Source organism: Solanum pennellii, chromosome 8 (assembly GCF_001406875.1).
Source record: "Solanum pennellii chromosome 8, SPENNV200".
Classification (NCBI taxonomy): domain Eukaryota; kingdom Viridiplantae; phylum Streptophyta; class Magnoliopsida; order Solanales; family Solanaceae; genus Solanum; species Solanum pennellii.
This window is the reverse complement of record NC_028644.1, coordinates 67,612,256-67,626,867: the sequence shown is the minus strand read 5'-3', so window position 1 is coordinate 67,626,867 and position 14,612 is coordinate 67,612,256. Positions and strand designations below refer to the sequence as shown.

General features: G+C 29.6%; 2 protein-coding genes across 2 annotated transcripts; one reads left to right on the top strand and one right to left on the bottom strand.

Annotated features, from left to right (window-relative positions):
• Positions 1 to 8,100: 8,100 nt before the first annotated feature.
• On the top strand, positions 8,101 to 9,204 carry LOC107027873 (putative F-box protein At4g17565). The gene has a single exon (XM_015228921.1). It carries the CDS (start codon positions 8,101 to 8,103, stop codon positions 9,202 to 9,204), a length of 1,104 nt encoding a protein of 367 aa, XP_015084407.1.
• Positions 9,205 to 9,711: 507 nt separating this feature from the next.
• Positions 9,712 to 12,280, bottom strand: LOC107027872. The gene is made up of 2 exons (XM_015228919.1): positions 12,027 to 12,280; positions 9,712 to 10,024 (listed from the first exon to the last, which is right to left on the bottom strand). Exons 1-2 carry the CDS (start codon positions 12,278 to 12,280, stop codon positions 9,712 to 9,714), a joined length of 567 nt encoding a protein of 188 aa, XP_015084405.1.
• Between the last annotated feature and the right edge of the window lie 2,332 nt (positions 12,281 to 14,612).

The following is a 14,612-nucleotide window of genomic DNA, read 5'->3' as shown; positions in this document are numbered from 1 at the left end:
ATTTTACTTGTATAGTCTATTTTATTATTATTGGTGTAATGATATTTCTCAAATAGTAATTATAATATTCTTTTTTCTTTATTATAGATTATCAACTCAAATAAAAAACATAATATAATTTCTATATATTATAGGTTTTCGATACAAAATTATTTATAAAATCATTGAAAGGAATTTAATTACTAATAAAACTATAAAATTGAATATACATGAGACTATGCCCCATAGATCCATGGAACTTACGCCCCGTGTCTGGGGGCTTACATCTCGTCCCATACCGTATAAAACGTCTCGCCTCACGCCCCCACCCGGGTCCTACCTTTTGAGATTTCACACTAAAAAAATCATTGAAAGATGAAAATTTATTTTAAAAAACATACGACAGAATCATGTAAATGCACATACAAAAAATAATTAAATAAAATAAGATGAAAATTTTATTTCATGAATGATCAACTAAAATTTGCAAAGGAAATGTAAAAAAAAAAAACTAAATAAGGTGGAGAATATTTTCATAAGCAAATTAAACAAACTGCAATAAAAATTAATCCAAGCATAACTAATCAGTAATCACATTCTAACTTGTATTCAAACTAAAGACGCACTACTAATTTTAGTATAACTAATCTTAGCATAACTTATACTCAAACTAAACGACCCCTTATAATTAACCTTTTCTAGGTTTGGGCAGCAGTTGCTTTAGTTTTTACTAAATATCCTCCGCGATTGAATCACAAATATGAATTTCAAGAAAAGGAGAAAAGTTACAGTGAATTGGTCCGAACTTCCATACGATATACTTGTTACGATAGCGAATCGAGTTACATGTATAGATGATTTCGTTATATTTGGTGCCGTTTGTAAATCATGGGAAATTGCTGCTACCAAAGAAAATTTCGATTTTTCAGCTCCCCAACTTCCGTTGCTTATGTTGGCTGCTGATGAACATCGAGAATTTTACTCGAAAGTTTCATACAGAGTTTTTCTCCCCGAAGCTAAAGGAGAGATTGTCTTTCATCGTTCGGATGGCTTTGCACAGTAGGATATAAACGTGACACAGAGATGAAGTTATTGCATCCTTTCTCACGTGCCCAAATACACTTCCTCCTCGTAATAGCTTGATCGAATATTCGGAGGATGAAAAGAATTCTGTGATGATCAATAGAGTTGTGTTATCTGCTAATCCATCGTTAACATCCGATTATGTTGTAATGATAGCTTATTATTATAAGCTTAAATCTTATTTGTCGTTCTGACGTCCTGGAGATGTTTATTTGACAAAAATTGATATAGAAGGTTGTGGTACAATATTTCAAAGGACAGTTTTATATGATCACTAATCGCGGAGTTTGGGTTATTGATAATCATGATCCACCCCGCTTGCTTCTCAAGAAAAATTATGATTATGATACACCTTGTTCATACTTTACACGGTACTATCTAGTCGAAGTATCGGGTGCATTATGGATTGTTAAACAATTTCGTGACTGTGTTGTACTATTTGAACGAAAATCTGGTGATTTTGAATTTCAAGTATGGCAACTAGATCTAATCGAAGGAGAAGCAAAAGAGATTAAAATCGTAGGGGATAACGCATTATTTTTGGGGCGTACTGCTTCAACTTCAACTGAACCTTCTAGGTTTGTAGGCGTGAAGCCTAATCACATATATTTTACTGGTAAACGCGGTGGCAATTATTATATAAGGGCTTACAATCTTGAAGATGGAAAAACTACATTTTTTAATCATGACAATCATGTGTATCCGTCAACTTGGGTTATGCCCTCGATTTGATAGTTTAGATTCATTTAATTTTGATTATGGTTAATTATTTTTGTTTTCCACCTTTTGGAGATAAAGTTTAGGGAATTATTTATTAATCTCTTTCATTGTAATCTTGTTTTTACATATATCTAGTTTCTTTCTTTTGTTATTATATTTTGATTTTTGCATTAATTTGTTGTTGTTACTGTTCTTCTTTTTTCGATTTTTTCCCGAATGTTGTGTATATCGGAGATATCACATTCCACAAACTTAAGTTCTTGAAACTAGCTAGTATACTTGGATATCTCAAAGTGGGAACCAACTCATGAAAATAGCTACGTGTCTATCAATAAAATTGTATTATCTGCTAATACTTTGTTATCGTCCAATTTTGTTGTGATTATTTCGTATAGTAGACATAAAAGTTATTTGGCATTAAAATACACTTGTCATTCACCTTTGGATTTAAAATTGATCACTTATTTAACAATTTTTAATTTAAATTGTTTAAATATTTTTTAAATTACGTGACTCTCAGCTATTTGTTGTAACTTAACTTATTAATATTAATTATAAACAAATTCATTACCCTCCTATTACTAATTAAACCCCACCAGTTAATAAATTCACCCCATTACTAATGCAACAACAAGAAAACTATTGCCAATGAGTCTTTCTAAAAATTTGAGGCGAAAATATCTATAAAAGTACATCATCATATGTACATTCAAGTCCGCATTCAAACAAATTATAATTGAAGTGTCTAAATAAAACTTACCGATAAACTTAAAATTCTGACTATGTTTATCTTAATTATTCATTCTTCTCAAATATGTGATGTTACTTATAGCTAAAAAAAAATTTTAAAAATAATATATTAATGTTTTAATATTTAAAACAAATCATAAATATTTATAAAGATTATATTTAAAAAAATACATGAATTATTTTGGGGATGTATTACTTCTATATATTTAATCATAAATTCGAATTCAAGCTTGAAAGAGAATCCTATTGAAAGTGACCTCCTAAATAAGCGGCTCAACCTAAATTTAATAGGGACTTCAATTTGGACTCAAATAATTTTGGATGTCATTTTCAGGAATCTGTACTTCGTCGTATTTTAGTAGTGTTTAGGGCGATTTTTATATTAGAATTGGTTTATTAACTGGGTGGGTAGTGGGTTTGTTTATGAATGATATTAATAAATTAAATTATAACCAATACTTGAGTGTCAAGTATTTTAAAAAATATTTAAATAGTTTAAATTTAAAACTGTAAAATAAGTGGTCAATTTTGAACTCAAAGGTGTATGACAAGGTTATTTTAGAGCCAATAGATGGATGAACAAAATAGGTGAATTGAGGATATTTTTGTACCATTTTTAATATTTCGGAAACATTAAAGAACCTTTTCATATTTTTAATTTCTATTTTGTTTTTAATTTTTATTTGACCCATGGACTGGCCCTATATATATTTCTGCAGCCCACCAATTGACATGCTTATTCAAGTTGGGCTAAAAAGCCCTTTTTTTAAAGGGCAACTTTCACATATAGCAAACAAAAAATTCATATTTGTATGCTATAGCAAAGTTTGCATAATTGCGCTCCATAGCAAACATAAAACTGTATAATTCGCTATACATATACAATTGTATAATTCGCTGGCCTAAATTGTATAATTTCGCTAACATATTTCGCTGTAATTGTATAATTCGCTATCCTATTTCACTGCGATTGTATAATGCACAATTGTATAATTCGCTGCCTATTTCACTGCAATATTTTTATAAAATTTGCCTTGCATACAGTTGAATCGAATTAAATTGTATGTATATTGCATAATTATAAGTGTATAGCAAGAAGATATATGTTTTTCTCTCACTTTATACAAAAACAGAAACACAATATATACACTTCTGTTGTATAAAGCTAGAGAAAATTGTATTTCACTGCAATTGTATAATTCATAATTGTATAATTCGTTGGTCTTTTTCTCTGCAATATTTGAAGTAAAATGTTTGTAAATTGTATAATTAAGTGTATAACACGAAGATATATATTTTTGCATGTGTATAAAATTTTCTCTCGCTTTATACAAAACAGAAACATAATTATACACTTCTGTGTATAAAGCGAGAGAGGCGAGCGAGAATGGAGAGCGGCGAGCGAGATTTTCGGGAGAGAGACGCCTGACAAACTTTAGCTAACATTTGCTATGGAGCACAATTAAATCAAACCCTAGCTACTCCATTTATTTTAGGTTATTAGTTTGTTATTATATACAATTTCCCCTTTTTAAAATAAGCACAAAAAATATAGTTCAACCCTATCAAATCACGGATTAGATTAGCTCAGCCCAACGGACCTATGAGATGTTATTGAGAAGAGTTAATCTGTATGTTCAAATAAATTAGTCAGATTTTGTGATTTTGCTAGTTTTTAAGAATTGGGATATAAATTAAACAATATTTTTTAAAAAGGAAATACATTCATATTCCAAATATTCTTTGCAAACACAAATTTAACTTAAAAATTGCAAATAAAATAAATAATTTTTAATTTTCAAGGTCAAATGTACGATTATATCAAGGTCTGCAGTGTACTTTTTATTATATTAGAAAAGCATGGTTTGGTCAATCTTCAAAAAATGACTTATTTTGATGATGTGTTTTTGTCAAATTAATAGGGTGTTAAAGAAATACTTTTGGGAAAGAAACCAATAATTATGTTGTTCAAGCACATTTCAAGCACATTGGTGTGAAAGAATTTATTTAGCATTTTTGTCTTTAATAAACTTTGAATCGAATACTTGATGATTCATAACTTACTTTAGTTATTACTAGATCATATCATTTAATATCATTGTTATTTATAGGATTAATTGTTAATGACTTTAATAATATTTTTTTCTCCCTCATAAATTAACACCCAAAAGTACTTCATGAAAACGTTGACCAAACACTATCTATGCCAAATAAAATGGGGTGTTTAGTGAGGGGGAAGACAAGTATTATTTCATTATAATCTTGTTTGACGGATGTTTATTTCATTGTAATCTTGTATGACAAAACAAGTTTTGTATCGTACAATTGTACACATCATTTTCCTACAGACTCTTCATATCACTTTCCTACTTAATATATACTTGTTATACACATCATTTTCCTACAGACTACTAGCTAGCTAGAGCATATAATGTGTGAGGAATATCATCAGAACATGATGACGTTGGTTAAGAAAATAAAAATAATCACGTAATTATGTTTTGTAATACTAGAAAAATCATATTATATATCTTTCACCCTATTAACAGATAATGTATAGTAAAAATTCATTTTACTCATTGGAAGAATGAATTTTCTGATAATCATGACATTTTGTGTTGGCAAGATGAGATTCTTTTTTTTGTTAAAGAACATATTATATGAGCGCAGTAAAAGAGTAGTAATTAACGATGATCATTCATAAAATTACCCAATAAAATTATCAACTAGCTAATAAGAAATTATTCAAACATAGAATTCGGAAATGACCAGGCTGTGACAGTCGCTCCATCCTTAATTAAAAGTTTCGAATTTGACTTCGAGTTTGGGCCTATCGAAAGTATCACTCTTAAATGTATCCACTCGCTATACGCAGCAACGTATGAGTCTCAGTCTTATTTTTGTTAGTTTGATCATCATTAATATTGCTCCAGTACTCAAATACTGTGCTGAAAGAGAGTGGAGTGGTGACAGTTGTTTTTAGCATGGTCCATATGGTTGACATGGACACTCAATTCAAAATATATGTTGACTAATGCCTATGTTTTTTTTTCCCTTTTTTACCAAACTTCGTTACCAATTTTATCAGTTAATTCTTTTACTAAATTACATGTATTGTGTATTTATGCATGAAATATAAATTTATGTCGTAACTATATTATTATAATTTGTTTTGATTTGACACAAAGTTTATGAATATAAAGAAGAATTTTAAATCTTGTGATTCTACACTAAAGTTAGATCAAAATATATAAAATTGTCATTTGATCTTGTGGTCTTAAACATATCACGTGGAAAGCTGAAAGTAAAAAATGTTACCAAAAAAAGAAAGAGGTCAGTCTTTTTTAAACACACTAAAAAAGAAAAGGTCATTTTTTTTACACGGATAGAGTATTTATTATAGTGACATGCATACCTACATGTAGCTAGCTAAAAGATTTTTTTTTTTTAATTATTATTTTGACCATATAATTTGTGAGATAAATAGGAAGTTGGGTAATGGAAAGGACCCTCATCCCACAATAACATTCTTCCTCTATAAATAGTTGGACATTCACATAACTCTACTCTTATCATAAAATTAAAAAAAAATAAAAAAAATGGATCACCTTACCGCTAATCAAATAGAAGCAATCCTCCGAAACCCTCCTTCCCCAGACAATCCTTTTTGCATAAGATGCTTTAAGGGTTTCCGAAGCATGAACGCTTTGGAAGCTCATAACGACGATTGTTCAGTCCACAAGAACCAGAATGTAAAAAATACTTGTGGTGTTTGTGGAAATCGCTTTGGACGCAGCATCGACTTGGTTGAGCATGAGGAGCTCTTTGGTCATTGAGCTGGTATATATATCTTCTTCTTTTTTTCCATCTTCACAGTTTTCTTCAGTCTGTCTATATTATATTGATCTAAAATTTTTGTTTTAATTAATTTGCAGTAAGTCTCTTATATATATATAAGTATGGTATCGCCTGCTTGAAGACTGAAAGAAGCAGACATGCATGCATATGGATATTAAGTAAATAGCTAATTAATTAATCGTGTGTTGGTATGTTTTATTAAATATATATATATGTATGTTGTTTTGTGTGAATGTTGAGTTAATCCTCATATAATGTTATATAAGTAATCATGTCGACGAATTCTTATACCTAGTATAGAAGGAAAAAAAATTAATTAATATCTAGACATACTCAACAGACATTTATTAACGTTTGACGTCCGTACCAACCGATGGCACAACATAATGAAGCTGACAAAGATATGCTTGTCGAAATGTCTGATAAGCAAAATCTCATTCAAACCTGTTACAAATTCATTAATTTTTGAGTATTTATTATAAAAATATGATGTAATCAACACTATTACTATTACCCCACAAAAGTATTGAATATCTTTGTAAAAGGACCATTTTGATTTATTTTCTCGCCATGTTTGTGAACACGCACATGACGTGCGCGAAGGTCCACTTTTTCTGTCAAAAATCAATTGAAAAGTGTCATGTTTTAATCATTTTCTTTATTAATTATTTAACTCATCATCTTCCTCAATGATGCTTTAATAATATGAATTAGAGTTTGGAAAAAATTATTATTGACAAATAGAATCACAAAAAACTATTTATAATAGATGTTTTAACAGAAAATAACTCATTAAATTGACACATCTTAAAAAAATTTCAATCTAGTAATATCAAGTTCAGATCTCCGTTGAGTAATCAAAAGTGAATACAAAAATTACAGTATGTGGAAAATTTGATTATAAAGAAGAAGAAGAAAGAGAACAGAGGAGGGTAATGAAGAAGAAAGAAGAAAGAGAATAAAGAAAGAAGAATGAAAGAAGAAGAAAGAGAAAAAGAAAATGAAATTGATAAAATAAGAAAAATAAAAATAAAAATTAATACGTGCAGATTATAATTGGTGCGTGATTGAACTTCTTTTCTTGTAAGTGAGGATGGTTAAAAAATGGGGTATTTACAACACTTTAAAATTGTTTAAAGGGGTAATAGAATGTCCGCAAAGTAAGATGTCTTTTTAAAAATTCGAAATAATTTCAGTGGTGCTTTTATGTCTTTTCTCTAAATATATTAAAAAAATATGATGAGCGGTAAAATATAACTCTTTTCTAAGAGTATAAGGACATATAATTCTTTTCCAAATTAAATTTTTCTAAGAGTATAAGGACATATAATCAACCTATGTATCCTTTGTTCGTACTAAAATAAGTGTTTATATTTATTTCACACATCTAGAAGTATCTAATTCATGTAGTTTTTCCAAAATTGAACCCTTTATAATAACTATTTTCCTTTTTTGTATTATATGTCGATCTATAATTTTTTATAGAAGTAAAATCTCTAAAATTACCAATAATAGGCATTGAGGTTTTGACCAAATATAGGATACTTTATTAAGCTATAAGACAAATAATTAATATTTATAGAATTGAGTCTCATAAATGGAAAAAAAATGTTAGTATTCGTTACTAAGTACAATTTTTCCAAATTATTGTCCAAAGTGGAACTATATAACTTATGCAGGCAAAAATAAATTCATTGTTCTCCTTTTGCTATGGCGAATTGGTCCGAACTTCCGTACGATCTACTTGTTACCATCGCAAATCTTGTTACAAAAATGGAGGATTTCGTTATATTCGGTGTTGTCTGTAAATCATGGCGAACTGCTGCTACCAAAGAAAATTTTGATGTGTCATGTCCTCAAGTTCCGTTACTTATGTTGGCTGCTGATAAAGACGATGATTATCGAGAATTTTACTCTCTTTCTGATAAGAAAATTACACGTAGAGTCTTTCTCCCCGAAGCTAAAGGGCGAATGTGTCTTTCAACACAAGGATGGCTTTGCACCACGGAATATACAGGCATTAGAGATATGACTTTATTGCACCCTTTTTCGCGCACCCAAATACATCTTCCTCCAGCCTCACGAGATAAGGATGCAGTCATCGACTTAGCTGTGTTATCTGCTAATCCTTCCCTAACATCAGACTACGTTCTCTTGATTTCGTATTTTGAACAATGTAACTATTATTTTGCTTTTTGGCGACCTGGAGACCTATGTTGGACTATAATTGCTTCTAAAAATTATGGTGAGGTCACTGATATCCACTACTTTAATGGACAATTGTATTTGACTGCTCACCCTGGCATGATCTTTGTTCTGGACCCTGGAAATCCATGGATACCGCGCTTGGTTATTGACATGGAGGAATATGACATAATCGTTAGGCGGTATGGGACTTTGTTCCATCTAGTTGAAGTATCTGGTGCACTGTTATTTGTTACACAAGTTTGTGATTACGAGGATCCAGATGGACCTAATGGTGGGTATAGAGCCTCTATGTTTCGAGTTTGGGAAATAGATGTAATCAAAGGAGAAGCAAAGGTGATTGAAGATTTGGGAGATAGAGCTATTTTTTTGGGGCGTAATGCATCTATTACCATTGATAATGTCTCTTCTGAACAAGTCGTAGGAGTGAAGTCTAATCACATTTATTTTACTGATGGTTGGACGGAGAATATGAATGGTCAACTTGAAGGGGGTGGTGGTAGAGATATGGGGGTATACAGTCTTGAAGATGGAAAAATTCAACCTTTTTATGATGGTACTTCTGTTAGTCGTATTTGTCCGCCAACTTGGGTTATACCGTCATTCTGATAACAAAAATGACTTTTGGCTATGTTTTATTTATCTCTTTCATTGTAATCTTGTTTATTCTTAAAAATTTCAATCAATTCTAATATTGACTGTATAATAGATGTGATTAGGCTTCACGATTATAAACTGAGAAGGTTCAGTCGAAGCTTCAACATAATTGTCTAACCTTTCTTCTAATTACTTTTAGTACTTTTTTAACAAATGCTTATTGAGCCTGAATTCCAAAAATATACGTGATTAGGCTTCACGCCTATAAACTTAGAAGGATCAATCGAAGTTGTAGCATTACACGCCATAAGTGTTTAATCACTTTTGCTTTCTCATTTGATTACATCTAGTTCCCATACTTGAAATGAATAGGTTATATCTTCGACATCAGTTCCATTTAGTTTATAGTTGTTAGAATATTGTTCAACAAGTAACAGTGCACCTGATACTTCATCAACTAGATATAACCGTAAATGTGGACTAAAATTTAACTTAACAACCAAGTTGGACCCTTGATTACTATCCAATAGGCCTAGCAACATCAATAACCCAAACTCGATCAAGTGTGATCATATAAAATTGTCCTTTTAAGTAGTGTATATTCCTAAATTCACCACATTTTTCAATATCAATTTTGTTCCATAACAGATCTCCAGGTCGCCAAAAAGCCAAATAACGTCCATGCTTATTATAATGACAACTCATCACAACATGAATGGATGTGAAGGAAGGGTTAGCAGATAACACAATGTTGTTAATTATCACGTAATTATTATTTTCACGTATTGGAGGAAGATGGATTTGGGCACGTGAGAAAGGTTGCAATGTTATCCTACATGTTAAGACGCAAAGCCATCCTTGAGTTGAAAAACGTACTTTTCCTCTAGCTTAGGGGAGAAATACTTGTGAAAATTTCTTCTTGGTAAGAGAGCAAAAATATCGATAATCATCATCTAAGTCCTTAGGTGCCAACATAAGTAACGGAATTTGAGATGATGACACCAAACAAAAACAAAATAACCATACATAGACACTAGTACATAAACAATTCACAAAAAAATAATAGTAAATTCTATTAAGCAAAATAATAGTGAATTATAATAAGTAATATTAGAGTTATTATTACACGATTAAAGTGTTATTACACAATCAAAGTGTATCAAGCAATATTAGAATTATTATTATACGATCAAAGTGATTTAATTAAAAAAAAAGTGTCTATATCTTATGTGAGGTACGAGACGTAAAGATTAAAGAAATGAATTTTGATTAAGTTGACTTAAGTCTCATTTATCTATTCTCATTCCCATAATATAAAATCATTAGAACTTTGTGGATGATGATATGATTAATCACGGAAATTCCACCTTTTTGTTTACTTATTACCGTTATTTCATATAAGTTATACAAAAATTTTAAAATTTCTCATTTTCGCGCATCAAATTAGTGTATCTCGCGCATTAGATTAGTGTATCCCGCACATCAAATTAGTCTATCAGGTACAAAATGTACATCAAATTAGTGTATCATGTATAAAATGTGATGTATCTTACCTAACGATTAATGTATCCCGCACATTAGATTAATGTATCAGCACTTATATTATTATATCCATTTTGAGAGATTGTGTTATTACCTTAAAAAGTATGTGATTTCTGTAATTTGCCCTATATAAATCACTAGATCATATCATTAAGTATCGTTGTTATTTATAGGACCAATTGTTAATATTTTTAATAATGTTTTTTCCCTCCTTCATATATTAACTACTCAAAAATACTTTCATCAAACATCATCTCTACTTTCAAATATCTATGCCAAATAACAATGAGGTGTTTGGGGGAGAGGGAAGACAGGTATTATTTTCAAATTAAAGAAAGGAAAAGTATGATTGAAATTTGATTTTAAAAAAATAAAAATAAATAAACATGTACCATATAGCAGAAAACAAAAAATAAATAACCAAAACCAAATTAAAGCATATTCAATTTAAAATATGCTAGAACGATGGTATAACCCAAGTAATTGTTGGGTTAACAACAGGACTAACCGAATCAATGCTAGAACAAAAAAGTCGAAATTTTTTTTCTTCAAGATTATAAGACGACATATGTTCGATACCCTTTCCTTCGATAGATAAAAACTCTCTAAAATTTTCAGTATAATATATGTGATTAGGCTTCACACCTATAAACTTAGAAGGTTCCATCGAAGTTGAAGCATTTAACCCCATAAATATTGCTCGATCTCTTAATAACTTAATTCTTTTCGCTTCTCCTTTGATTAGATCTAGTTCCCATACATGAATCGCAGTGGTCGTGTCATGTATAAGATTATATCCATCTAATTTATAGTGTATAACAAGTAATAATGCACCTGATACTTCGACTAGATAGAACTGTTTTCTAAACGGCCAAGGTAGATCACGACTTTTTACCTTAACAACCAAACGGTGTTTTTGATTATTACTCTTAGTAACATCAATAACCCTAACTCCATCAGATGTGATCATATAAAATTGTCCTTTAAAGCATTGTATATCCTCAAAATCACCACATCCTTTAATATTAATTTTGTTCCATAAGTAATCTCCAGATCGCAAAAAGGCTAAATAATGCTTCTTCCCATAATACGAAATCATTAGAACATAATCGGAGTTTAAGGAAGGATTAGCAGATAAAACAACTTTGTGGATGACCACATTATCGTTATATTCACGTAGTGAAGGAATATGGATTTGGGCACGTGAAAAAGGGTGCAATAATGTTATCTTTACGATACATGCAATATATTTCAGGGTGCAAAGCCATCCTTGAGTTGAAAAACATACTAACCCTTTCGCTTCAGGGAGAAATACTCGTGAAATTTTCTTTTTGGTAAGAGAGTAAAATTCTCGATATTCATCATCTTCATTAGATGCTAGCATGAGTAACGGAATTTGAGGCGATAACATATCAAAATTTTCTTTGGTAGCAGCAGTTCGCCATGATTTACAAACAGCACCAAATACAATGAAATCATCTATCACTGTAAAAAGCTTCGCGATCGTAACAAGTAGATCGTATGAAAGGCCAGACCAATTTGCCATAGACAAAAGATTTAAAAGACAATAATTAAACAAGAATTAGGATTAGAAGAATAATACGTGCATAATTTATACTTTTTTTTTAGCTATGTGAGACCTAGTCCGATTAGATATTGGTTTTATTTGGGGGCTTTTAGTATCGCTTTAAGTATTTTCACTTTTTTTTCGAATTTTTGTTTTACGTAGGAATTAAAAAGGAAACTATATAATACTAGGAATAATCATGGGATAATAAGGTAAAATTATGTGTATATTAATAATAAATAGATTAGTTAAATAATATTTGAATTAACTATATAGAATTAATTATAAAAGGTTTAATTATTTAAGTATTGATTATTTTTGGTGCAACTTTTCACATATAGAAAACAAAATATTCATATTTGTATGGTATAGAAAAGTTTGCATAATTGCACTCCATACCAAACATATATATGTATATTTCGCTATACATATACAAAAAAGAAACAATTGTATAATTCGTTATACATATACAAAGAAACCAATCATATAATTCGTTATACATATACAAAAGAAAGCAGTTGAATACAAATCAATTGTATGATTTGTATATGTATAAAATGAGAAAGAGAGAGACAAAAGGAAATTGACCAGGAGATTATTTGTATTGTATAATTATAAGTGTGTAGGACAAAGATATATTTATTTGCAAGTTTATATACAATTTTCTCTCACTTAAAACAAACAGAAACACAATTTATATATTTCGTTTCTGTTTGTATAAGCGATAGAGGCGAGGGTGGCGAGCGCGATCTGGGAGAGTGGCAAGCGAGATTTGGAAGAGGGAAACGAAAATATATGTATGTATACAATGTTTTCTCGTTTTATATAAATAGAAACGCATTTTATACACTTGTGTTTGTATAAAAGTGAGAGGGAGCGAGCGAGAGATGGAGTACGAGAGGGAGAGTGGCGAGTGAGAGTTTGAGGGAGAGAGGTGACTGGCAAACAATTTGATATATGGTATAATTAAATTAAAGTGTGGTTATAGCATTTAATTGGATTTGTTAGTTTGTCATTATATACAATTTTCCCTAATCAAAATTCCAACACTTGTAATAGTAAGTCATGAGATCAAATACATGACATTATTTAAGGAAAAAATTGTATAAAATAACAAACTATTAATTCAAATTGAATCTTATAGTCATAGTTTATTTAATTGTAATTAGCAACAAGTATTCTTTTTTTTGTTATCTGATTCGATATACAATTGTCATTTTCGGTGTACAGTTAACTATTTTATACATTTCGATATAAAATGTTTAAATGTGTTTGTATTTGTATAAAGTGAAAAAAAAGTTTATATACAAATACAATACATATATTTTCCTCTACACTTATAATTATCCAAATAGAGACCTTATTATACAAATTACAATGTATAAATGAATTTATACAAAACTGAACATTTGTATAAAATTGATATTTATAGCGAAAAATACAAATCAAAAGCTCCATAAAAAATATTAAATTTATTATGAAGCGAAATTATGCAATCTATAACTACAACATACAGATATTATTTTTGTATTTGTTATATATAAAGGTTGCTCATTATTTGACTATCTATTATGAGATGTTCTTTTGTAGAGCAGATATGTATGTTTCAAATAAATAAGTCAAAGTAATTGGTTGATTTTGTTAGTTTTAAAAATTGGATATAAATTAAATCATATTTAGAAAAAGAATATTCATATTCTAAATATTCTAAGTATGGTAAAACACAATTCAAACATATAATTATTTAAAAAAAATGTATAGTCACTTGGATTACATCTAGTGTGGGAATCAGATGTATAATCGAAGGTTATTAAAGAATGGGAAGATAGAGATATCTTTTCGGAGCGTAATAATGACTTTTCTAAGGTTTTTGTTAAATAATTTTTATGATTATGGTGTCAAAATTAGGTTTCACATATTTTAATAAAATTGACGAAATATAATATGTACTAGATAACTTTATGCTACTCAATTTCAAAGATATATCACGATATCAAAAGGGTAAATATTACACTTACCATTGGCTAGCTATTTATGTTTTATTTATTCTCCTTCATTGTAATCTTTTTAACGGATGTTTATTCTTCAAAATTTCAACTTTCTTTTAATCAATTTTCACAGTACTATATATATACACTTCTGATATATATTATTTCAAAAAACAAACGTATACAATTAAACAGGATTACAATGTATGAGAGATAATTTCCCTAAACTAGCAAAATATCTTAGAAAACAAAAACAAATAACCAAAGACAAATTAAAGCAATAGCTAGCATTTTTAATCAAAAATATCATAACGATGGTATAA

Bases quoted from the DNA above. Each gene is read 5' to 3' on its own strand.
- LOC107027872 (XM_015228919.1), bottom strand. From the start codon at position 12,280: ATGGCAAATTGGTCTGGCCTTTCATACGATCTACTTGTTACGATCGCG. The intron at 10,025-12,026 runs GTTAGTATGTTT...CTTAACATGTAG, and splicing joins TTTCTCCCTGAAGCGAAAGG to GATAACATTGCAACCTTTCT.
- LOC107027873 (XM_015228921.1), top strand. From the start codon at position 8,101: ATGGCGAATTGGTCCGAACTTCCGTACGATCTACTTGTTACCATCGCA.